The sequence below is a fragment of the Antennarius striatus genome, chromosome 8 (assembly GCF_040054535.1).
Source record: "Antennarius striatus isolate MH-2024 chromosome 8, ASM4005453v1, whole genome shotgun sequence".
Taxonomy (NCBI): domain Eukaryota; kingdom Metazoa; phylum Chordata; class Actinopteri; order Lophiiformes; family Antennariidae; genus Antennarius; species Antennarius striatus.
In genome coordinates this window covers 5,904,730-5,932,500 of record NC_090783.1, presented here as the reverse complement: position 1 = coordinate 5,932,500, position 27,771 = coordinate 5,904,730, and the positions used below count along the sequence as shown (strand labels likewise).

The 27,771-nt window shown below is 40.8% G+C and overlaps 1 protein-coding gene across 3 annotated transcripts in view; it reads right to left on the bottom strand.

The window, feature by feature from the left end:
* bnc2 (basonuclin zinc finger protein 2) overlaps positions 1 to 25,532 on the bottom strand; it is a 151,661-nt gene extending 126,129 nt beyond the window's left edge. For all 3 annotated transcript variants that reach the window (XM_068321581.1, XM_068321583.1, XM_068321585.1), the window contains exon 1: positions 25,121 to 25,532. In XM_068321581.1, the coding sequence (XP_068177682.1) occupies positions 25,121 to 25,138 (18 nt within the window). In that variant the 5' untranslated portion in view covers positions 25,139 to 25,532. The remainder of the gene's footprint in view (positions 1 to 25,120) is intronic.
* Positions 25,533 to 27,771: the final 2,239 nt, after the last annotated feature.

The following is a 27,771-nucleotide window of genomic DNA, read 5'->3' as shown; positions in this document are numbered from 1 at the left end:
TTCCTACACACACACACACACACACACACACACACACGCACACACACACACATGCACGCACGCACGCACACACACACACACACAGGCCTGTGGCCAAATGCTGGGGACTTCCACTGTCATTGCTGCCAAACATTCCTAACTTCTTAAAAAAAAAAAAAAACTTGAGATAGGAGCTTCTCACACACACACTCACACAGACACAGACACACACACACGCGCGCGCGCACAGACACACACACACACACAGAGAGAGAGAGAGGGAGAGAGAGAGGGAGTTCTAAGAGAAGCCAACAAACACGCTGCCATCTCTATGAAAACCCCTCCAGCCAGCAAATCACATTCTGCTGATCCAACGGAAATAAATGTCGCCAGGCGGGAATTAAAGGCGACTCATCTCCCATGAAGTTTTCATCTATTCAAATGAAGTGTGCTTTAATTTAAGCTGCTTTGCATTTGACTGTGGGGCGTCACAGCATGCACTGAGTAATTGAGTTTGATTACAGCACCTCAACATACTCTTTTCTACAGGCAGCATCTATCTATCTATCCATCTATCCGTCTATCCATCTATCTATCTATCTATCTATCTATCTATCTATCTATCTATCTATCTATCTATCTATCTATCTATCTATCTATCTATCTATCTATCTATCTATCTATCTATCTATCTATCTATCTATCTATCTATCTATCTATCTATCTACCTATCTATCTATTGATCAATCATTGTCTGTCTGTCTGTCTGTCTGTCTTTCAACTCAGATATTTCTTTGACTTAATTTGCACTGGTGATAATAAAATTGCACTCTTTCCTTCACTCGCTCCTTCTTGCCCAGTTGAACTCGACCAACAGATTTCAGTCTTCCCTAAACTACTCCATATTGTGTAAAGAAACAGTATGTTTCTTTGTGTGGTTCAGTCAGGCAGTGAGACAGATTTCTTAGTCATGTTTGAAACAACGGAAACAGAATATTGCTTCTATTTTCAACCCAGAAGTTCCATCAACATAAATGACAACCGCAGCTCGCTGATTTTATCTGATTTTGTAGCTAATTAGTTTAACATACCAGATTTTGATTTATAGTTTGAATCACGAACAGCAATGCTTTTGCAAATGATCACAAAATTCTACTATTTTGGCACATTTCCCCTCAAATTCAATGTCAATTCAAGGTTTGAGAATCTTGCTGCATCAAGTTGTATGTATTAAGTTATGATTGGATGAGCGATGTTTGGCAGAGCTAAGCAGGACGTGGACATTAATGATAGCCAAAACTTCACAAATAAGCCACAAATTGTACTAAAAGCGACTTCTTCACTCGTCTCTTGTAGACAGGCCCACTGAAAGCTGTTCTCAATCTAATACAAGCAAAGGTGAGGGTCCAGTGTTAGACTTCTCTCTCCGCAGGCAAAGAGGCCCTAAGGTCGGCCACATGCAAAGAAAATTCGGTCTCTGGAGTTGGGGAGGTTGACAAAAAGTCCCCACCCTGAGTCCAGCGGGTGTTTGTGAACAGTGGGCCTGTTTTGGAAGAGAGTGTCCACACCACAGCTGTTGAACAGTTCAAGGCAGGGAGTCCTTCTGGGTAGGGGGACTGGGCGGTAATGAAAATTCCCCAGGAGAGAAGCAAGGGGAATTCTGCAGTTATTTGTTATGGGAAAAAAGGAGAGGACATGGACAGGAGGGGAGAGACGCAAGCGATGAGGAGGGAAAGTAGTCAGAAGAGAAGCCTCAGTTAGTCCAAGTGTGTGCTAGTGTGTGTCTGTGTAGGTCTGTGTGTGTCTGCTCAGGTGGTGTAGCTGTCCCTCCTGAAAAAACAGAATGAATGGAATAAGATGAAAAGGTAGAAAGAGACAAACTGTGAACGGAACACGATGTGTCAACAGGCGTTTCAACTCATGGAGACCATTTGATGCTGTAAGGACTCCCATTTAAACAAATATCTACCTCACACATACTGACAAGCACACAGACACGCACACACACACACACACAGAGACACACACACACACACGCACACACACACACATGCGCGCGCACACACACACACACACATGCACACAAGCTTCTGTTTATAATGAGAGGGTTCCCTACTGTGTATATATTCAAATGGGACTTGGCAACACACACCAATGTCATTCCTTTAGAGTCCAAACACCCTCACCACCCACTCACACTAAACATACACAGGCCATAGTTAAAAATTCACACACACACACACACACACACACACACACACACACACACACACAAACACACACACACACACACACACACACACACACACACACACACATCGTCCCTGCCCTTGAGTCACTACACCACTTAAGAATTTACGCAAGGTTGGAAAAGAGAACTCCACACCACACACACACACACACACACACACACACACACATATACACACACACGCACACACTCACAGACACACACATACACGCTCCCACACACACATGCACACGCACGCACACACACACACACACACACACACACACACACACACACACGAATGGTCACAAGCAAACTACAAAGGCTATTTATCAGCCCAATGTGTTTCTACTTTTCTAATCTGCAACATTTATTGTAGGTAAAACAATAATAGGGAACCCAGCCATGGTCAATATTGTGTCTTGGACCAAAGCTGAACCCTGGTGTCATGAATACACATGTATATATACTCACAGACATTGACAATGGCAGACACATGCTTGCACACTCAGTTTGCTCCAACCAGCCCCTTACCAGAAAGTCCTGTGTGTCCTAAGAAAAATAGGGTTGTTATGGGAAAGAGCTATAATACAGAATTTATTCAACTTCAGATTATTAGAGGCCACACAGACTGATAGAGGAAGTGTGGTGGCCCAGATTAGACCAAATTCTTTGGAAAATACAGGACTAGGGGTCTAGAGAGAACCTGGAAGAGCCAGATAGGTTCCTGGGGGCCAAAATGTAAGAGCATGCCCACAAACAGACAGTCGAAGACGCAGATTCTTTGCCCTCAGGACAAATGTGATAAAACTGGAATGAGAGAGAAATATTAAAATAGTTCAGTTCTTTAACATGTACAATATGGGGAGAAGAGGAATGTGTCCTTCATCTATGTGCTGTGCGTGTGTGTGTGTGTGTGTGTGTGTGTGTGTGTGTGTGTGTGTGTGTGTGTGTGTGTGTGTGTGTGTGTGTGTGTGTGTGTGTTGTGTGTTAGGGATGTTTAAGGGGCCTGAGGTCTCTGAAGGATTAATGGTGGCAGGCCAGCCAGGGTAATCAGGACAGCGGATAAATCCTAGTCATCCAGGCGTTGAGCTGAATAAACATGAGAGCCTGGTGATATCTCCTACACATTTACACACCGACACACACATACACACACTCACGCGCGAACGAACACACACAGACAAATAATCGCACACATGCACACACGTCAACCGGATCTAGAGGGAGCCAGATTTTTTTCCAGAGGATGATGCCAATCAGGAGACGATGTCGCTTGCACTCACACACACACATACATAAATGCAAACATACGCACAATATTCTCCCTTATTGCCTTCCAATGAAAGTGCTCCCTCGGGTCATTGACTGTAGCATGTTTCTGTGTGCCATTAGGCCTCTGATAAGACCTCAACATATGCAGACCGTAGACTATGAAACATGCCTGGACGAGGGTAAAGTCATTATGTGTCCCCCTCTAAGCCGAAGCGTGTCTTAGTGTCACATGTGCTTTCTATTTCAGATTCTCTTCCACTTGATACATTCTCAAAGTAATAGAAAGACCAAGATCCTCAACGTTTGCTATGCAGCCAATGATCCTACAAATAATCCAGAATGTATTTTACATATAGCCTGAGTCTGTTTCTTTAGCTGCAGATTGTGTAATATTTAAGTGGATTTATTGTTCTTACTTAACGCTTAACGAAACAATTTTTTTCCTCTAAAAGCACTTTCACAGGCCGTATTTGGTCATCAATGTAATCAAGAGAATTCCTTGGGTTTACTACAGAGAAAAAAAGGTTCTTTTTACCACAGGCAACATAGATAAAATAACTTTGTACACACTTTCTACAGCTGAAAAACAAGCTGGGGACTATCTGAGAATGGCTGTGCTTGTTGTGGCAACACGCCAGGGTAGGTATGCAGCCCAATGGACACCATCTGCATGAACACATTTTTAAAAGCTAGCATTTCAAGCGTGTGTGTGTGTGTGCGCGTGTGTGTGTGTGTGTGTGTGCAGAGTCGGAAACCAGGAGCAAATGCTTCACGCCAAATCGGAGGGACGAGGTGGGAGAGCAGGACATTCTTGCAAGATGACAAGCCATCACAGTCACACACCAGCACAGGAATGTTGGGAAAACAGACTGGGTGGGTGGCTGGGATACAGGGTGGGAGGTGGGGGTAGGAGATGAGTGAGCAAAGGGGGATAGAGAGACCCGGGATAGCAGAAAGAGTGTCACTTCATTAGACCAGTAGTCATGGGTTTCCTCAGAGAAGCAGAGGAGCTTCTGTAATTAGTATGCAGTCACTGAAAAGAGAAAAAATGGGAGAAAGAGACAGAGATACAGATTGAGAAGGAGGGAGAGAGAGAAGTGGAGGAGACAAGGCTGACTTTTGCCCCCATCCCCATCACTGCTTGCCCCCCCCCCCACTCAGCCCACCCCTGCTGGTGGTTAACTCCAATTTCTGTCATGCAACTGAAAAACCACTGGAGGGGTGAAAAAAGAGGGGAAATGGATGAAAACAAATCTTGCGTGTGTGTGTGTGTGTGTGTGTGTGTGTGTGTGTGTGTGTGTGTGTGTGTGTGTGTGTGTGTGTGTGTGTGTGTGTGTGTTTGCGTGCACTTATAGTGAGTTTACGAAAGTTAGGGGAGGGCTTGTCGCAACGACGACAAAGGGCCCTGAAATAAGCTGCAGGAATGCATCTGGTGGCAGCCTTTGGAAATATAGAGGGCCAGCAACGAGTGAGAGTGAGAAAGAGTGTGAACACTGGTGAATATGTGCTCCAGATGTGTCGGCCTGTCACGCTGCAAGTAAACACCCTTGCTGATGGACAGCTCAGGACTGGATGGCCTCACCGTCTTCCCCCTAGGGAGAGTACTGAAGAAGGAAGGAGGAGAGAGGGATGGGGGGGGGCGACAGCAAAAAAAGGAGGAGGAGGAGTTGGGGGGTGGGGGAGCAGAGGGTGAAGGAGAGGAGAGGGCTCTGTGCTAAGGGACCTGAGCCAAGAGCAAGTCACCCTGAGGACCTGTGTAGCCTGGCAGGCTGGATACAGAGGAGACAGAGAGAGACGGGAGAGGGAGGAAACGGGAGTAAGGGAGAAAGAGGGAAAAAAGAACGAGAGGGAGGTGTAGCAAGGGAGGACTGGGCCTGATTGTTCCCCTCCTGTCCCTCCTCCATGTGGCCTCCAAGGGGGCTCCTGCAGCCTCAGCAAATTTCCGTCTGGCACAGACCTGTGAGCTCCTGGGAGCAAACTGAAATATGAACTGCAAAAAGGGAGGATGGGAGGAGAGACAAAGAGAAAGGAAAGAAAATGGAAAGAAAGACACAGACAAAAAAACAAGGGAAAGACAGGGATCGCAGATGAATGAGGACTTGTGGGGGTCCCGTCCCTGATTTCCTCGCATTAAGTCTGCATAATCTGTTCCACTTATTCTCTGACAGATTTGGGTTCATCCAAATTACAAAAGTAAATATAGACGTTTTCTCTCTGACCTAAAGTGATTTGTACCTGTCCAGACAGCGTTTTGGTTTCATTGGTCCAGGTTTTAGGATACCTGCCTTTGAGATGTCTGAGATGCCAGCGATCCAATACGATGAACCTGAATGTACAGTAATTGTCTTTAAGTTGCAGCTGTCAGCATTAACATGCTAATATTTGGATTCATCTTGAAACAATGTTTTCATTTTTGTTCAGTATAAATTGATCAGGTCACCAAGTTTAACACTTTTTAATTTCCAATAATTCCAGCACGTCTTAGTCCTAGATGATACTACAGCCGGGGCAAGTCCATCATCAGAGCAACAACAACTAAGCCGACCAATGCAATTGCCAAATGGATTGCAAATGGACTGTAGGCCCATTAACATTAATAAAGACCAAGGCATTATTAGCTCCAAGGCATTATCAGATTGCCTCAGGTGACCCATCATAGCAGCCACCCTCAGGGGCAATTCTAGAAAATTCCTGAATTGTACGAAATTGAAAGGGTAAAATAAACTCAAGCTGTTGGCACAAGATTTTGGGCAGAGGGTTTTTCTTTTAATTCACAGGCAAGACGCCTGCATTCACTGCAGCAGACATTGCTTTGTGGAAATGTGCTATTTATTATATACGTATGTTAAGATTTTTAGAGTTTTTAAAAAAAAATCATTCCTATAATCAATTTATTACACATAGTTTACATAAGTATCTCTATCATGGTTTCCTTGATATGCTTGCTGTATCACCCATGCAGCAGTATTATGCTTATAAAGTGTTAATGAAAACAGCCTACTGCCATTTGGGTCTTGGAGATATTCTCTATTGTATTGGGGTAGCAGCAGATTTTGCTTTTGAATACTAACAAAGTTGAACTTGAAAAGAGTTGTCTAGAAATACATTTTCCTGATTTAAATTTTGAAGTCAAAAGAAAGCTTAGAATATTTTGGCCCCCAGACATTGTATTCAAAACATCCATGTAGTGAAATCCCACATGTTCACCTTGAATGGGCTTACCTTTCACACTGTTATGAAAGTTGTCCTGTACGGTATTATTCCAAATGACCTACTGTTATTTTAGCAGCAGTGGACAGGAGGGCTCCAGTGAAGTACAAGAGAACACATGATTGGATAACTGTACACACTGTGATCAGGTGACCATATCTGGTCAAGAGGTCACCCTCTGTGTGTGTGTTGGGTCGCCAAGCAGTCAGCAAACCATGACTACTCCAAGTATTCATGGAAAAGCAGCAGACTTAGGGGCGAGAGGTGGGTGACACTTCGGGCACGATGCCAGAGCATCCTAGAGCCATATGAAAGACAAACAATCTGTCACACACACAACACTTGAGGGCAATTTGTGAATGATCAATTTCCCTGAAGTGCATGTTTTTGGAGGTGGAATGAAGTCAGAGAACTGAGAGAATCCACGTAGACACAGGAGAACATACAAACTCCGGGACTCAATCCCAGAACCTTCTAGCCGTGAGGTGACATCGTGCCACCATGCTGCACTGACTATGGAAATATTCCTCCTATTCCCATATGTTAATAGTAATTTATTTCATATTCTGCATGTAATTGAGAGCCACCCGTTGAACGCTGACAGCATCATGAGTGGTAAAAAATGATTGCACGGTCTGTAATCATACACTCCTAATGTGATCTGTCTTGTAATCATAAACTTCAACTGTGTTATGGCGCACATCTAAAACAGCTTCACCAGGGTGTTCCAAAATCACATTAGTTGATCTGGCGAAAGTGGGGGTGGGGGGACGGGTGGTAGCAGATACATTTAAGTACCGTCAAGGGCAATGCAGCTGCTATCAGAAAGCAGCTCTGATGACACTACTGCATTAAGCAGCTGTCCACTCCCATGATCATTAGTGCGATATGGATGCAGCGGAGCAGTGAACAGGATGCGGGGATGGCTACAAAGACAGGTCTCCAGGGGGGGTGAGGCAGGGAGATGAGTTTAAACAACATCAAGTCACTGTAACCATCACACACAGGGTCAAAACTTTTACATGCAAAAACAAACACAGACTGAATTCACCTAATATATATATCTGCAAAAATCAAATCTAATTTCACTCAGCTTATGTATATTCAGAACTGACTGACAGCATTGTGGATTTCCTTAAAAAATGTCGCCTCACATTTCAGTCAAATCTTTCAATTCCATTTTAGCTTGTGGTGTCACTGCTGGTGCCATCAACCTATACCTACAATGAAATGACGCGCGCACACACACACACACACACACACAAAAATAACACATATAAATACACACACACACACAAGCAAACACACATCAGATATGAGGACAGGGAAATTAAAAGTATTCCATACATTTGAATTCCCAGACGTAACCTTGTCCATGGAATATTATCACTATCTAGTCAATGACCTATGATTTCAAAAAATAAAGCTAAAAAAAAGGCAACACAAGAGGAAAGAATGAAAAATTGTAGCCATATCTATCTAATATTAAAATTTTAAATGGCATATTGTTGGAACTGTGTGGCACTTGCAATGAGTGGAAGAGGTAATTACGTGTGCTGAGATAAAAATGGGATCCTTTTTAACTTCACACCCGAACCATTTATGCACGACTACATAGTCCCTGGTGCACAAATGTATGACTCTCACTATGTGTGTATTTACTGAGCTGTGGATGGGCTCCCCCTCAGAGCCGTGAATTGAGTGAATATTCTTGGCACGTTGGGACAGTCCACAACACAGCTCGTCCCTACAGACCCCTGCCATGGCTGCTTGTACCCTCTGATTTGGACAGAGGGCAATCAAGCAGACCCAGTAAACAATGCACTGCGAGGCCTTGGAAAAACACAGTAGTTCCTCAATATATTCCTCTTATATCACAAGGGACACCAGTGTTTGTCAAATCACTGTGGAGTCAGGGAGAGGCAGTATGGAAGGACTATTAAAATGATCAAGGATGCTGGTTAATGGCCAGTGGAAGATAGGCAGGAAGATGACAGTGGTGTACAGTGCTTTCAAAGAGCTTCAGAACGAGCATCCATTAGAGTGATGGCCTATAGGAAAGATATTTATAGTAATGTCAATGACTACTTTTCAAAGATATTTTCTTGTTTATTTTTTTTTCTTGGAAATGCCTACAGAGATCTCAGGTCAGTCCGAGGTGCAAAAGCAGTGGGGATGTCTGGGGCTTTTCATGTGGCCACCTTAGGGAGGTAAATTCCAACTCGCTTTTAGGAGATCCCACGGTTAACTTCATGGTTCGAGTGATTAGAGGAAATACGTAAATACACAGAACTGAACTCAGATAAACAGGTTGTGTACCTTGTGCTTCATTGAAAAGGAGTTTTTACATTTGCATTGACAAAACCATATTTGTGACAACTTTGATTTCCATTGGCCGTCTAAATTTGCTGGAATGAATTCCTCTGTAAAAACTTTGCAGAATAAAGAGAATGAAAAAAAAACTGCATATCACACCGAAAAACTGTACAGACTTTCCCAATTTGCTCATTTATGCATATCCCTTTGCATAACTTTTTTTCCTTATTTTACAGTAACCGCAGAGCAGTCCGAAAAAATCTATTATTTTCTATTGTTGCACTCTATACAATTAGCTGTCGTAATGACTACATAGAATCTAGAATGTCATCTCCAGACAGAAGTAGTGGAAAATGTGTTCTTCTCACATTACCTCCTGCTGCATTGGCAAATGATTAGGCTGCTGAAAACATATCATTATCAGTATTTATGAGGGAGTGTGCCAGCCAGAGTACTGACAGCTTAACTCTCTCTTCCTCTCTTTCTGCTTCACCCTTTTTCTACGTGAACACACACTCTACCCTCCCTCTTTCTTTCACTCTCTCTCTCTTATATGCATGTGTACTCCCTACTTCTCTCTTACTCCAATCTCCTTGCATATTGAGAGCCTTTTTAAGAGAACTTTTGTTAGAGAGCTTGATTTTTTTCCTCTACTTGTGTCTTCTTTGTGAGAAATTTCAGTCAAACCTCATTCTTTAAGGAAATCATCTGAAAGAGTTTCAGGAGAATTAAACCAATGACTAAATCCAGACTCAGTGTTGCACACATATGATAGTCCTGATGATACACACATCAGATTTTGTCGATTTTGTGTCGATAGATTTTGATGTGATCATGACAAGTGGTAGTCGGGACTGAGGTCAGGTGACGTATTATTTGGTAAAGATGGTAAATCTGACTTCCTTTACCTCCTGTTTGCCATCAACCCTCACTGCCTTGAGGGTTGATTGCAATGGCTGTACTTGAAAACGTGTTTCAGTATAGCCATTAGAAATACTTACTGCTGTCAGACAACACAACAGGTATGCAGCTTCAGCAATCAAGATCAGTGTCAATAATTTCTCTCACTAACTGATGCATACGCACTACCTGCAGAACCCGTTCATTACCAGCAGGAAAATCATTTACGTCAACTCTAGAAATTAGATGCTTTCCTTATCAAAGTAAGCTGTCATATATTCTTGTGTATTTATAACATTTATTACTTTTATGTGGTTTTCTGTTTTGGTCATTCTCAAGATAGAGTTCATTCTGCTTTATAACTGAGATCCCTACGCTTAGAGAGTAAATTAAATTATTTTACATGTGCTACTTACAATAGCATCCAGACGACCTGCTGACTTAATCCAAGTCACTGTTTTGGTAGAGCTATTTTTGTAAATCAAAAATTGGTATTATGAGATGAGTCTGACTTTGAAAATATTTTTGTAAAACCTCGTGGTTGGCAGAGATGGAAGAACTGTGAGTAAACATACTACTAGAAATTTTACATCCTCTGGATTACTGAACTTGTCAACTTCTTTGTTGGAGGCTGTAATTTTAACTTGGCAAACTTGTTGAAAATCTGGTTTTGGTCACAGATACATAATATCTCTGCACTAATAATTTTTTTTTCATCTGTGGAACCAACCCGAGAGACTGGGGATATTTCTTATTAGTTTGGATCCTGTAGCCTGAGGGGCCAGAAAACGATAAGATATTTGACCAAACGCAGGAACCCAATATGAGGCTATCGATTAAGAGGGATGAGCACCATATTGGAGACACAGGTGGTTACGAAGAAATTGAAAAGCTGCAACAAAGAAATGGAAGAAATCAAAACTGGAGAACCTTAAACATCTATGCCTCTGCGCCAAAAGTTGGGTGTTTGTTTGTTTGTTTGTTTGTTTGTTTGTTTGTTTGTTTTGGCTGTTTTATTCCACGGGAGGTAAAGGAGAAAGTCACAGATTAAATTTATACACAATGAAAAAGTGAACACAAGATACTGTTTGTTCAGTGTGCTCTAGAATGAACATAATCAGCCAGTGTTTATGCTCAGTCAGCATTGATTTCATTTTATAGTGACTGGTGTTTCTCATGTTTGTAGACCGCATGCATGTAAAATATAGCTGGTCCAGTAATATGAACACCAGTCAACAGAACATGATGTAGTTCTACAAGATTACAATCTACAGTCTCCAAAATGCCAAAGAAGTTGAACACCTCTTTAAATCAGCTGCTACACAAATTGAACATTATAGCCTTCAAGAACATCATAAGAATCACCAATTTAGAGTAACAAATTATGTCCTTGAAAAAAATATGTTTCATTCATTTTCTTGCATTGCACCCCAGAATTGAATTTTTTTTACCTTGACTTCAGTGCTGTACTCTGTTGCTAGTGTAATATGATTGGTTATATATCCATCTACCTTTTGGTAGATTGTAATGTCCATTAAAATGTTCAATTGTGAAAAAGAGCAACTAAGGTTAGCCCTTTTCCTTCACATACAATTAATGACAATTCAATTTATGTTACAATTAATATTACATGACATGATAATTAATATCAGCAAGCTATGTGCTTCTAAATGAAAGCTAATTCACCTTACTTGTGAAGCTGCAACCGTACAGTGGCTCCAACCAAATGTTCATTGACTTTTCAAAATATTTTGGTACAAATCAGACTTTTTTTCAGCAATTTTCAATTAGTGTTGACTATGATTCATGAACTGTCTGTAAAAATTATTGTAAAGTGGATACGAGTGGAGGCAACTTCACAGCTACCTATCAGAAAGTGGCAAAGTGTTCTCAATATTGTCTATATTTAATTTTGACAAGAAGGAATGATTATGTTTATGTTGTAAATACTAAGCGTGCAGGAGTTATAATTTGAATTGGCTGCAACTGGATACATGTGACTAGGGGGCAAATGGATCTAATGGTAGTCTTAATGCTGGCCTTGAATAATGAGGCCTTTGTCTAATAAAACTGGAAAGCCTCCAAATACCTATAGGGACCTCAGCTAGTTAGAGCAATAACAGTCTATCAAAAGAGAAAGCAAAGTGATTACTTAGAGGGTAATAAATACAAGACCCATGCTGGGGAGGGACTGGGGGCTGGAGGGAAAGAGAGAGAGAAAGAGGTGAGGACAAAGAGAGACAGAAAGAGAGATAGAAAGACCTCACTGGTCTGACGAAAGTCTACGTGTGTTCTTTTACCGAGTACTGTTCCTGAAATCTGATCCAGGTTAAGATGTGCATGCGGCTAGAATCCTTAAACATAAAAAAGCATGTCATGGAAAGTCAGGTGGGTACGTGAATACATTTGCAAGTACTGAATAATTCACATTGACATCTTACTTAGACTTTTTTAAATCTTTCAAGAAGCACAAAATGAGTTTAGCTTCAATTGATCTGAAATGAAAACATCTGTAAAAACTTTGAGCATGTGGACCTTGATTATTGTACAGGTGACAAGTGGGCCTAAGAAAATAAAGAATTAGAATCTGGGATATTTTGAAATCTACTTCACATTGCTCTTTGCTATTACGTTGCAGAATAGTTTCAAATTGAGTATGAAATATGCAACAAGAAAAGGACCACCAAACAAAGAAGACTATCAAAGCCACTGTACGCAATTCTATGGTGGCCAAGGACAAACACTACACTTGAGAGGGAGCATGGAGTTCTGGGAATTACTGTCACTTATTCAAATGACAAGGTAGTTCAAGCCTGAATGTCAGGATTGTTTTGAGTTTCTAAGAACAGTTTGAAAACCAACAGGTACATGATTGCTTCAATAGACAAAGTAAATGGGTAACCCTGGTTTTAGCACTCTCGCAAATTGTTCATGTGCGGAAAAATGCAAACCGGAGCAAATTAAGGTTTTTCAATGACTACCCCATTGCTAGCATGTCCTCGGCGGTAGAGCGGTGCTGACCTGAAACACGGCTTTAGGACAGGAGCGGTGGATAATAATACCACCATCAATTGCAGCCCTGAGAGAAAAAAAGAGAGTCCAATCAGAGAAGCAGAGAGATGTGAGGCAGACAGGTGGATCGACGGCCTCAAGGCAGAGTGACAGGGTGAGGAAGGGGATGATAGAGAGGAGGGACGAGAGACAGAGAACTAGTCACTGCTCTAACTAAGTGACTGGATGAGGATAATAAAGAGTAAGTCACACAGAGGGAGCAGTGGCCTCAGAGGGGGAGGAGAGGGAGGGTTCAGAGGGGAAGGGTGACAGAACTGAGAGATGGACTTCATCAAGACTGTTGCCTGATGGCTAGAGCTCAGACTGTTGCTCTGTTCTCACTGTGTGTGCGTGTGCGTGTGCGTGTGCGTGTGTGTGTGCGTGTGCGTGTGTGTGTGCTGGCTCAGTCCCTAATGATAGGTGAGTGATTCATTGCCCCCCACCAGAGTGACCAACGCTTTTCTCACTCCAGGCCTTGGTTCATTTTAGTTAATGTATTACTGTAGCAGCGTCGCTGCCCACCATCTCCTGGCTGAGCTGGACCGACTCAAGCATAGTTTTAGCAGGATGATCACTCCAGATCGCTCTGGGCTTGAATGAGAATCACCAGAACAGCCTTAGTCAAAGAAGGTCCAGAGGTGTCTCTTCACCCACCCCTAAAAATTTGAAACATGGCCCTGAAAAGGATATACTCTGATGCATTTTATATAAAATGTATTATTAATTCAACACTAAAATGTATTTAAACCTAAAGAAGAGCCAAATTAGTGATTTGAAGCCCTTCAGTTAAAAGATTTTCAACACAATACTAGAAAAAGGTCTAATAAAAAAAATTACAGTGCTCTTAAAAGCCTGATGAATATCTGTTATTTCAACCCTGTCTCCTGAAATTATGTTCCAACAGAGCTAATCTGTAAGGAAAAATAGGTTTTGAAGGAAATGTATGATGCCATCTGGTTTACAGGTCTTATTTACATAATGAGGAACTGTTTTTAATTAACGTATCTGGCTAGTCGCAGAGATGTTATTCAGTATGTTACGTCTAGGCACTTACAGATTTTCCTTGAGGTTAAGGGAAGACTAAGTGAAATCGAGAAATATCTGCAGTGACTGGAGGTGTGGGATGTGTGTATTCACATTTAACCAAATCACACCATTTCCCAACAAGAGTGTTTTCTCCCGAAATCAAGCCTTGATTCCCTGGTGTAACATAAATGTGATGCATCAGACACAAACAGCAATGCCTCTACACATATCAATGAGGGATTAATAAATCACTTCTATACACATACGAAGTTTAGATTTTTTGGGGGGGTTGTTTTTTGTCAATAATGTCGAATGACCACTGGTCCATCTGGCTGAATCCTCACTTAAATGTTGGCGCCCAGGCTGATATTTCTGCATGTTTAGATGTGCGCAAAGTTTCGCTTTCAACTTTTTCATGGGTGACTGATATGTGAGCCATAAATCAATTGTTTGAAACGAAAGTGAAAATTGCAGAAAGTGCAACACTGTGTTCATCTCTGTATGAGAAAATCTCATTAATCATTTTCTTTTCAGTCTGTGCACTAAAGAAATAAAGATTTATCACAAAAAGTTAACTTTTCTGTTGTGCAACTGTACCTGTGACAACTCATGTTGTCTCCTGTCATTTGTTGTTGTTTTTTTTAGTGTCTCACCCCTGCTCCATCTTTCAGGTTCCCTTTATTTGGATGTATATTCTTCTTTTGGGGGGTAAGACTTGTGTAAATTTGTTTGTTTGTTTTTATTTGTTTGAGGTAAACCAGACTGTTTAAATTAAAATCCCCAACCCTCTGTGTAACATTGACACAAACCGTAATGACAATCGCGTTCTATGGATTGGTACTGAGTATCACATCATAAAAGTGCTTATGTTGGCTCAGCATACATATCTGTGTATGGGGTGGTAGCATCACTTAACTGATCCTAGTTTTATTTCAGACCGCAGAAGAAAGCTCCATTGCATTTGAGCTTCAGAAATGATTTAGAAAATAGAGCACGGGCAAGACTTGTTTGATTTTAGAGCTTTACTACTCAAAATCAATTTGATTCATAAAACAGAGAAGCTTCCACCACACTAGTTAGACTAGAAGTCCTGTTACGTGTAGCACAGCTCCCACCTTTCACTACTCAACATACATTATTGCTTATACCAGAGGTCAAAAGATTATTATTCTTCCATGTGGGTCTGTGTACAGGAGAGAGGACGGAGACAGATAATGATGGATGGTGGTAGGGGAAAAAGAGGGGCCCTTGGCCTATCTGTCCCTCCTTGGTGACCAGGCTGCCCCTCCCCCTTTATTGAGACTGCTCAATAAAAGCAGAATTCCTCCACAAACTGTTTGTGTTTTTAGTCGAACTCCTCCAGGCTGGCGCTCGCCACAGCACAAGACGGTCACACCACGTCTGTCCTAACTCCCTCTGTCTCTCGTGGCTAACATTCCCTTCCCTGCTCTGTCTGAGGCATGTCTGCTATCAACATCTGGCACATGTCCTTGACAAGTCAAGAGGATCCTTCACCATAGGAGTTGGGTGGCAGCGTCAACCATGCACCCCCTTTTCCTCTATATTTGCCTCCTTCCTTGCCCTGCCTCATTTTTGTCGCTCTCACCCTCTCAATATTGAGTTGCCGGGGTAAAAGGGAGCCAGAGGAATCTAATAACTGTGACAGTGGGGCTTTTTTGGCATTGTTCCTGAAGCTGTGCAGACACACACAGGGCTGTCTGCTGGCTCTAATGAAAGGTTAAATGAATAGGACAAAGTGACAGGAGGTACAATAAAGAAACAAGAAGGAGGAGAGGAGAGTGTGCGTGCAACCATGTGTCCATGTCTGTGTGTGTGTTTCGAGGCCAGAGCCCTCATCCCAGGGAAAGGCAAGGACAGGCCCACCACAGTGCCACAATATTCAGAATAGATTGGTCTGCAACAGAGCGTGTGTGTGTGTGTGTGTGTGTGTGTGTGTGTGTGTGTGTGTGTGTGTGTGTGTGTGTGTGTGTGTGTGTGTGTGTTTGTGCCATGTATATATGTGTGTGTCCAACTCTCCCACCAGGAGACAGATGCTGAAGAGGAATTCCTCCATGGGGTTCTTTGATAAATGTTAAGGTCACAGGCGGAGGGGAGGGGTTGACTCTGGTGTGGGAAGGCAAGGAAGGAGAGGAGGTGGGGTGGGGTGGAGGAGTGGGGTGGGGTGGAGGGGGGGGGGACGCATGCCTCGTCTTGCGCCTCTGCCTGCCCGTGCCTCGGTGGAATGCAGTCACATGAAAGAGGCCCTCTCTTTCTCTTCCTCTCACTGAGACTCGTCTCTCGTGTCTGTCTCAAAAGAGCCACTGTCCCCCTCCTGACACACTACCTGTCAGCAGATTGACCCTCAGCTCCAAACGCACACATAAAGCAGTAGCAAACGCATGCGAAAACACACTGACGCGATCACACACACACGCACACACTCACACACACACACACACACACACACACACACACACACACACACACACACACACTCAGGCTTGAAGATGCATACAGATGTAACTCTCGCAGGGAGTTTATGAGCATTAAGTTTCCCTCTAACAGGAAAAGTGGACTAAGACGCAAACAAACACACAATATCCCATCATCCTTAGACTGTTTAATTACTATGATTATCACTTTAAATAACAACTTTGTCACCTACAATCACAGGGTAGACCTTCTCACATATCATCTATGTGTGTGGTAATGCATTGGCAGACACTGTAGTCAATAGATTCAGCATTATCAGAGAAAACTGCATCCCTTGGAGTGAGTGACGTTCATTGTACAGACAGTTCTTCTAACATTCATCTTTATGTTCCTGCCATGAATGCAGGTGCTTCCTTTAGTAAATGCACACATTTTGCCAAACTCTTAGATTACCTTTCAAATTAACACATGGAAGCATTTTCTGATCTGGAAAGCATATCACAGACATGGCTTTTTTTTCCCTGTGTTTTCCAAATCCACAGATGGGAAAAAAAAGGGGTTTTATGATGTGTGAACACTATGGTTAAGGTTTGGTTAGGTTTAGACTCAAGCAAAACTTGGTTTGGGTTGTCTTGATTTGAAGAAACCAATGTTGACTGTCGGTGGGAAAGAGGAACTGCAGTCTTCCGTGGAAGTAACCGCAACTTTCTCCTGGTTCTGAGAGGACATTCCCCAACTTTCTGTCTTTGCCTCCAACTTTGAACAGTCATGATGATCATAAACAGGAAATTTTGTTTCTGAAATTTAATCAAATGTCACGTTGGGATATTTATTGAAATTAATGAATGCTGTCAGGAACATGGCCTGTATGATATATGCAGAGACTCCACTGAATAGATAAAAATATTCACAATATATTCAAACAATACACCGATTTCATTTCCAAAAGTAATATCTAATATCAATGACAGATTTCCTACATGGAGTCCAGAGTCTGCAGTGAGGCTGAGTAATAGCTTATTATAGCTTATGCATTAAGCCTGTATATCAAATATTATCAATATGTGCAGATAAGAATCACTGCCAGAAAAAACTTGGTGAAAGTTAAGTCTTGAAAAAAAAAGTGACTACTGATCCCTCTTGACCCAGCATATTTGGGATTTACACATTTCTTACTACACACTGACATGAACACACAGATTAATGTTACACTCGCTCAAACACAAATTCCCAGACCTGAAAGCTCAACACGAGCCAGATGTGGGCTACGCAGCTGACTACTACATATGTACAGGAAAAGAAAAAAAAATCATAAAAATGGTCAGAAGAAGCCCTTCTGTATAAACGAATACTTGAAACTGTTAATTCACATGGAAAGGATGGGCTTTTGGAAGTACTGTACTGTACTTTAGATCAAAGATAGCGCAGAGCCATTAATACAGTAGGTTCAATATGTTTTTCCTGCCCCTTATAAAACATAAAGGGGGAAGGGGAGTCTAAATGACTGCTATTTGTACTTGAAAAACATGTCAAATAATGCTGTATCTCTGGAGTACACTGGTTATTAAGATTGAAGACCGGTTTTGGTTGTCTGCAAGCCTGGATAAAATGTCCCAGAGGTCTTTGATCCTGCAAGAGACTGGTCAGCTGGGTACATGCAGGTGTGAGAGTGAAGCACCTAAATAACTTGGTTTCCTCCCCAGCCTACCTCTTTGCACCCACTACCAGCGTGCTCAACTGCCAATTACTTCACCCTTGTACCACTATGGTGATGATGTCACATTAACTCATTCACATAAATCCCTTTTATGCAGCCTGTTCAAGGCATGACTGCTGCGCCTTCATTTCACCTCACTGTAGGTCTAAATGTTGAAATGGCGAGCCATTTGTCCACCTTTGTGCGGGCAGAAGAAGTGAGGCAAGTTGGCGTAATGCACAACCGTACAATGATTGCTATGGAACACCAATATATTATTTAAAATCGCATCCATGGAGAAGCATCACACAAGTCATTAGTTGGACAGCAAGGTAATTGCATAGATTGTATGTAAATATCTAAACAACCACCTTTACTTACCTTTTTGTGTTTGATAAGGAACCACAATATGAATTCAACTTTAAAATATATCAGGAAAAAGCTGTTTAAAGAAGTTTAAATAACACTTAAAGTGTCAAACAGAAACTACCCAAAACTTGGAAACATCCTGAGTGACAAATCTTCATCTTTATCACGCCTCTGTTTTCTGCCTTTCTGACCACGGCCTCATGCAGCCCAGATAAGGTCAGCAAAAGACTTTTTGAATTGGCATATGTTCAAAATAAATTAAATATTAGAAAAATGTACTGAATTCGACAGAGTGAAGTTATTTTTCACTGGAGGGCTTAGAAGTATTCTATAATGATTATCTGTCTTGAGTAAGAGATCTGCTCCCTGTCTATAATATCACAACACCAAACAGTGGAAAGATACATTAAAGTTCATATTAATGACTTTATGATACCTCCCATGCCTCCAATACCACTTCTGCAGAGCGGCTCAAATCTTATCTGGATCATTTAGGTTGAATTAGTGCATTAGAAAATATCTTTAATGAACAGTTTGCTATGATTACACAAAGGTTTGTATTCATGAATGCTGCAGAGAACACGTGCCTCCAATTGGGTACAAAAATTCACATTTTGTTTGCAGTGTTCAAGCTAGTCTTGCATTGCTCAAGTGTGACGCATTTGTCCCCAAATGCCCTTATTTATACTCGACAATATTTTCTGCCACAACGTTACTGAGAGACCACAAAATAATCACAGTGAATAACAACTTACCCTGAGTTGTGGAACACCTGTATTGTGAGTGTAAATAATTTCCCAAGAATGACAATAGTGTAAATTATTTTAGACATGGTAATTATGTAGTGAATTTTAATGATCCAGCCAGTGTTGTGCCTAAGGCCCAAAAAACACATGGTCAAAGTTAAAGTTTGTTCTTAAAAATAAAAGGTTAAACTGCTCACTATTATGCACTTTATTGGTTGCTTGGCAGCCATCATGTACAGAAATCATGCCGTAACCTCCCCCTACTCGTCTGATAAGAAAGTCAGCTCATATAAATCTGAATTTAATGACACATACTTTAGAAATGTTGATGTGACGCATTAAAGTTACACAACTATAATATCCAAGGTTACCAGAAACACAGAGTTACACGAGGTCTTTCCGACACCATTTCCGACACTATTATTTCACTTTTTGCTACAACATTAACAGGGTGCAAAGTCATGATCTAATTGCATCTATTCCAGCCTGGACTCGGGTCTAAGTCTATTTAAGTTGTTTTTCTGTTTGGGTGGAAAAACAAATATGTTTGGGTTCATGGACAGAGGAGAAAACTGCTGCATCACTATCTACAGTGGTGTAAAACTCATTTTTATCAAGGACCGCATCAGCATAACAGCTATTCTCAAAGGGGCCAGAGGTAACTTATAGATGTAACTAAATGTAACTCAATGTAATGTAAAATAAATTAACTGCTCCTTAATGTTAAATAATTGAATTTATTACTTAATCAAAGTTAAAACATTGCAGTTGCACAGAAAAAAACTGTTTGTTTGTGTTCATTTATAACATAAATCCCTTTAATTTGTTAGGCTATGAAAGCCATTGAACTCCATCAATCAATGATCAAACTATCCAAGTGAATAAAGAAAAATAACATCAAACACAAGTTAGAACATTAACTTTGTTCAAAGCTATTTTGTCAAGGTTAAAATGGGCTTAATTACTGCAGTGTTGAATAAGGGTGGAAACTCATCTCTAGTACATCTGGAGATCTGCAACCAATATATATTTGGTTGACTTGCCGAACCAGGACATGGAAATTCATCACCCTGCCTTTCCAAAATAAACAGACATAACAAAAAACATCAAGCTTGAATAAATTATTTGAGAATTTAAAACTGCGGTTATAAACCACCATTGAGCCAACACTGGGATATATGACATGCCATGCCATCAATGAGAACTTTGGAATCTGTCAAGGAAGCTTGAAGAAGAAAATGTCTGGAATGAAGGGTGGAGTTTACTTTAACCTTTCTTTGGATGGTACATAAACAGGTTTTAAATGATTAGAATCTGGATTGGAAAACTAGGGGAATCATGTCAAAGGCTATTGGGTAAAAAATAACATTGTCAGGCAGAGTTACGAGCGAAGAGCTAAACACTCTGAGCAATAATTCAAAAGTCAACATGCTACGTCTCAGGACTCAGGAATTTTTCATGAGCCACCACTTATCTTGTCATATCAGATTTCTTCCACCAGCTTTTTTGGAGGGAAGAGAAAGGACACCTTTAGGGCAAATTATTCTCTTTTAATCAAATCACTCTGAATGGCCTGAGGAGATCTTTCCATGCCTTTTGAGTCACTGGTACATGTGTCATTAATACACACGCCCATGAAGACACAAATGCACACGGTAAATCAACAAACATCCACATGTATGCTGTGTATAGAAAGGCCAGCAGCAAAAAAAATATATAAAAAGACAGCAAGGAACAAACTGGTGTCTGGAGTTTCCGTTGAAAGTGAAATCCCAGATTTTCTTACACACTGTTCAAGGAATGAAATTGAACAACTTTATTCTGGAGTGCAGTGAGGGAGCAATAAAATATAAATTATACCACATAACCCTATACCTCCCCGTTGAGCCATTTGGTTACAACTATACTCCTGCTTGTTACGTAGATCCAGTGTCTCTGGTACTCCTGCCGCGTCGACATGAGTTATATTTCAATGTATGGATTACAATTGAAATGTAATTTCCCTAGCAATCAGACAGTTGCCACCCAGTGACACTGTAATGTTTCTCTTACACAATTTCCATTAATTTGTTCTGGACAGAATGAATTAAGCTCACCCCAAGTTACAGCTAAAAAATGTAGGAATTGTTAGTGTTTCCAGGAAGAGGAATTCAGCAGTGGTGTATTTCTAAAGGCTGAATTTTGCAAAATAGGTTCTATCATTTCTAACTTTAAAACAAATAAAGACTTGGGAATGTGTTGCTTCTAGTCACAGTGGGTGTGTTCATGTCCCAAGACTAAGGATTTCTTCCTGATTACTTCCTTAAAGAATATGGTAATATTTGGGTTAATATGTAAAATGAAGCTTTGGGGTGGGAGTGGGGGTGGGTTGAACATAAAATGAACACATCTAAGTACAAGTATCATCTTACAGTTGAAACAGCTTGTAGCTTGTAGCACCGAGTCTGATTTTAGCCTGATTAACTTGTGATCTACTGTCTCCCCACTGACACAATACTATCCTTCAGCAGATCAAAAACTCTTCCTGGTAGTACAGCTACATATTAAATCCATGAGTAATAGCAGCTGTTAGGCCTATTCATTACCTTATGCTATTAATTTCCCTTTCTTTTATAACTTAGGAAGGACAGCAACACAGAACCAATTTCATAATGTAGTCAGAGGAAATTTGAGAGTTTTTGAACATTTCATTTCTTACCGAGTGTTTAAACTACAGAGATTTAATTATGTCTACTACATGTACCTTGTTTTAAATCAAATTAAACTGGAGTACCACTATCCAACTTGCTTTAACATTTCCTGGAATTTCTGTTTAGTCGCTGAGCTCTGCAGCTTAAGTTTCAGTGTCTTGCTCTCCCTCAAGTCACCACTAGGCATCTGACCCTGCTCCCCACTTTCAAAATATTACCTTTTCTGTCACTGCCAAGATGCACAATCAATCACTGAAGAGATTACTGGACTGAGGACAGATGGAGAGGAGTACAGCCATATTGGTACAGCGATGATCCATTCCTGGATAAACAGAAACACTCCAAGAATGTTTCCTTGATGTTCCTAAGGCATCACTGAAACCAGGTGAATTATCTGCAGAAGGGGGGCAATAGAAAACCTGCTTTGCCAAATATCTACTGTACATCTATGTTGGATCGAATAAAAGCACACGTTCAAATATTAATGCACAGCGTTGTCATAATTTAAAATTGCATAGGAAGCAGTAAGAAGATGTGAATAGAATTGTGATCATGTCCCTCGATGAATTATACAAAATATAAAAATAATCAAGCACACAAATGTAAAAAACCAAAAAACTGTGAGCTGTTGAAAAGAAATTCTTTAACTACACAGGGACCCTTTTGAAATGGTTGGCATGATAGCATTCTAACTATGTCCTTGGAATGTAAAATAACACTTCATGACTTTATAGAAGTGGCTTCCCCTTTTGTTTTATTTCTATATTTCACTATTTTATCCGATGTGATTATTATGACGCGAGATTGTCAAGTGGATGGGAGATAAAGGGTTGTGTATTTTAGAATAATGTGGAATATTTCTCCCGAACCCTGGGAAATTTGGTTGAAAATGTAAATAAGAAAAAATGAAATTCTGAAACCAACATAACATAAATGTCAGGTTCTATCAGAAGAGCCTTTACAAACTTTACAATGACTGTGGTTTGCAAATAAAAAATGCAGGCAATGAGATAGTGAGAAATCCAAAGAGAAAATAGAGGGGGGGAGTGGAGGGACAAAAGAAGGAACAACTTCTTGATGTAAGCAGTAATCAGAGGATGCCAGCAGGGGGGACATAGAGGGTTGGTGGGGTCAGAGAGGAGCACCACTAAGCAGCCTTTCTCTTCATTAGCAGCCTCTCTAAGGGGGGCGTCATAGACCTACCTGTCCAGCAAATTATTGAACCGACTAACCAGTGGTGCCTACCCCACACACACATACACACACACTCACACACTCCCCTCTCTGATTCCCACAGACCCAAAGGAATCACGACCTAGCCGCAGCCTCACTGACAACTTCAAGTTTTCTTTAACCTCACGCAACTGTGCTGTAGGATGAACCGGAGTGTCTGCTGAGAGCCAAACAAAGACATATGGCTCTACATTTTTTTGAAGTGGGGTTTGGTCATCCATCCTGTTATGATGCTTTTCTTCAAACACACGAGGAACAACATCAGCATTTATTGTCGACCAGTAATTCTGAGAATGTAATAAGTGTGTAATTATTCGACACTCAGGAGAGACAGAAAGAAAAAAAGGAACACAAGCGTTTTAACTTGTGTGACTTGTGTGATGAAGGAAATTGAACAGATACCTGGGTAGTCTGGTAAGGAAAAAGCAAGATGGAGATAAAAGTAATGAAATGACACTTCAGGAATGTAAATTGACATTCTACTCTATAGTTGCAGCACTGACTCGCTCTCATGAAATATCCCTGACATACACGCCGACCACACTAAAACAGTTTGTGAGATGTTAATTCCACACACACACATCTCATTGTGGAAAGTGTGAAGGTTGCAGAGCTTTGTGTGGCCATTCATCTGAAGCTCTCAGTCTCGATGTTTCTCCTATTCTACGCCTTTCCCTCCATCTTACCAGCCTCCTGAAGCATTCAGTTACACACTGAAATGTCACACTGAAATGTCTTGCACTGACATGAAAAGTCTCTGCACACCTTTGCTTGTGCATCAGTGTCACATGTTTGTCCCTGGATTTTCCTTATGGCTCGTGGTGTTACAGCATGAGCAGAAACTAATGCAAAAAAATTGTTTTAATAAAATAAGTAAATAAATGAATTAAAACACTCTGTCAAATCTGTATTGTTCAGTTCAAATTATTGGCGTCAATAAAATAAATATTTCAAATTACCCCAAGCTTTTGTTTGCACTGACAGCTAACTCAAACAGACCAATTCTGATAAAGACCTCCACAAACAGGCCAAACATCAGCTGAAGCAAAGCAGTGAATATTTCAAGAAATCAATAAAATGTTGAAGGGAAAAAAATAAATAGCTTTGCTGCAAGAAGGAATTCTGAAGAAAGGCGAAGCTTGATTTTCAGCAGAGGGATTTTAGGCCTGAAAAATAACCTGAGAATCGTTGCTGCCAGCCAGCTGTGACATCAAGTCTGCTCTTATTTATTGAGGTATTACAATTTCTATCAGCTCCACAAACACAAACATGAAGTCTGAGGATGTTTGCACTAAAGTGCACTGAATTTTTGTATTCACTGGATTGTATGAAAGCCCAAATCCTCAGGTATACTACCTGTTAACGTGCTCTAGGCCCACGACATGAATACCCATGTAAACAACTTAGAGAGCAATTTAACAGTTATTTACCCCGCATCTGGTGCAAACGGTGAGTCCACAGAGACGTCAAGAAAGTTTTTAACCGTTTGTGTGAAGCGGAGACTTGAATGCCACTTCTAATAAGGAGTAAAAACGAATTATACAGGCTGCATTGTGTAAGTAAAGTTTTTGTAAACTTTCTTCGGATGTCATCTTTAAGTGTTATTTGTCATTGCGGCCTTAAGATTCTCAAAAATACACAAAGACAACTGTTGATTTTGAAGACAATTATTGATAAGAACACATGGAAAATATTGTTAAAAACCAGAACATCTGTTGCTGTTTTTTGTTTTTTGTTTTTTTTTTTGTAAATGTAATATATCATAAGAGTTACTGGTAACCTAAAACAAGTGTGGCACGCACTGAAGAATTACTCAAAACAGTCCTAGAAAACTTTTTATCCGCTCCGGTGAGTTCAGGATCTAAAAGTTGTGCCAAAGATACCATTTCCATTATTTCTAGTAGCAGCGTATTTTATCTGAATTACTATAGTAATCACGATTTAAAAAAAAAAGATGCATAATTACCATTGCTGCATGTTGCATCTGACAGACACCGGGGCTCCTGGCAGTTTTCAAAACTCAAAAAAGTCTGATTTCGCCCTCAAGTGGGGAACTTTCTCCTCTTCAATACGCCGCACGCCGTCTGAGGATTTTCGCTGTCGATGTTCCTTTCAAAAACGTATCATTACCTTTTATGACAGTTTCAGGTGAAACGCGATTAGAAGTTCTTTCACTTTATCCGACAGAAACTTCTGCGTCCGAGTTGCCACACCGACTAAAAAAACGCGCGTCAGACGTTTTTTGTTTTTTTTTTTGGAAAACGCGTCTTTTTCTCATCGACAGGAACGCACGACCGCGGCGCTCGGTCCCCTCTTCTTTTCCCAGACTTGGAGAAGTCAAAGAGTCGGTGGAGACTGCTGACAGGCACAGACTGGGTTGTAACTGTCTGTTCTTCCTTGAGTTAAACACAAAACACTTTCTTACACTCCCCCGATGATTTCCTTCTGCAGAGTCAGCGCGGCGCGCCGCGGAGAGCTGCGGACGGTCCGGGTTTGGAGAAAAGGTGGCGGCTGCGATATGTTGGGTGAATTCAGACCAGTGTTTTACACACCATGTGTGACTGTAACCTGAGTGTTATTCCCGCTTAAAATGTTGTGTCAGAAGGAAGACACGCATCTTAGTGAGACAAAAAATGTGGCAAATAACCTCAAACCCATGATAAGAAATAGGCAGGGACACGCTGGCAGCTCGTGATGAGAAGCAGCAATGATTTTGTGTTATTTTTCATCTGTCTGTTTTTAGTGCAAAATGCATTACAGACAAAATAATCTATTTAATACAGATTCTAATCTATGTATTTTAAACAAAATCAGATGGAAGAAAATCAAGTTCAGCCAAACAGACAACAAATAATCCCAAATAAATACAGATGTTTCTGGATTTCCTGCCATCTTTAAACACTTTGTGTTAACTTTTGAGGGGGGGCATGCGCTGCTTTTCATTCAGGCGAACTTTTTTTTGTGTGTGTGTGTGTGTTTTCACTTTCACTGACCTCGAGAGTGCCGTTCACGCACGACACATGCACTTGCGCATACAGACATGTTGCAGGCAGCTGGAAACAGCTCACGGTTTCTTCGCACTGCAGGGATGTGACACTGATTTCGTAAGTCGTGTAACTCAGATCCGTCAGAAGTTGGCACACTCATTAAAGTTTCATTGCGCACTTGTTTTTTTTAAGGGAGGGGATTTGCACAACATTTGACTGAGATGTCTCTAAGTGAAGGGTTGAAGTAGGGAGGGATGCGGGTGTCTTGAGTGAGTGGGTGAGGACAGGGAGGCGCAGAAAGAGAGACATACTGCGCTCCTCCTTGTGACTGCCTGCATCAGCCTGTCTCCTCCACAGGGGCGAGAGATGCAGTTGAATCCCAGGGCAGTCATTTCTATCAAGTCAAGCGCCTGGAAGCCCCACTTGCATGTTTGGTCAAGGGGTAAATAATAGATCAGGGATTAGGCTTGTGTGGAATTCATTCCAGGGTAACAAGCTACTGAGGTCCCAGGATATGCATATTCATTCCTTGGCCAAGGCTATGGGAGACAGAAAACCATATGCCTGTTTGTCGGAGGGCTTACATTGCTAATTAAATGAAATATTACATAATTATATGAACAACAAGATGGAAAAAAAAGAACTTTTAATGATTGACCAGAAAAACAAACCAGGTGTTTGAATCCTTTGGCACTGACTTAAATGTTTAGCTGCACAGTGCTTTAATTTGACAGAAAGTGATTTTTTTTTTCTCATATAATAATGTGACACAAACTGCACATCAAAGTCAAAACAAGTCATTTCTTTTTTGCTTGCTAGCAGAATAATCTGATATGAGAAGCACAAACAAGGTGTGTAACATCCTGGGTATGATCATGAATGTTATAAGGTCAAAATGTTACTTTAGAAATAACTGTTTGGACACAGGTGTGTCACAATAGTATGAAGGAGGAGTCAATCTGGTCTAAAAGTTACATTTAATCTAATTTGCAACAAAAAACATTCAAAAATTTACAGCGACGTCGTGCAGTAAGTCGCTGTATTGAACACATCTGCAAAATGTTTCAGTACATCATCTGCTCATAGCAACAAAAGTATGATTTATGTTTTATATTTAAGTAATCAGCTTTTAGTAAAGGTTAGAGAAAGACTCTACTAAACAAAAATCAATGCAAAGCTGAAGCACAAGGCCCAAAGTGTTAAACACGCCTCGATAAAAGATGTAAATCATTGCTTTCTGGTATCAGAGATCAAATCACCTCTACATAACCTCTATGCTCTGGAAAAGTGCTAAACATTGCTGCTGAACTTTCATCCAGGCAACAATAAACCTTTCCTCAAAATAAATTAAACAAAAAAACTTCTTCAATGCATAGTGTTATATTTCTGTTAGGTGTGCATTTGGTTCCGTCATCAGTGACCTAACTTAGATGATCACATGCAGGTACATCTGAGAAGGTGCTTTTAACATCAGACTCATCACACTTAGTGTTTGTATAAGTATCTTCTTCCTTAATGCACATTTTCTGTATATTTTGTGTAACAATTGTGCTGCTACTGTGACACCTACATTTCCCAGTTTGGGATAAATAAAGTCTATCTATCTATCTATCTATCTATCTATCTATCT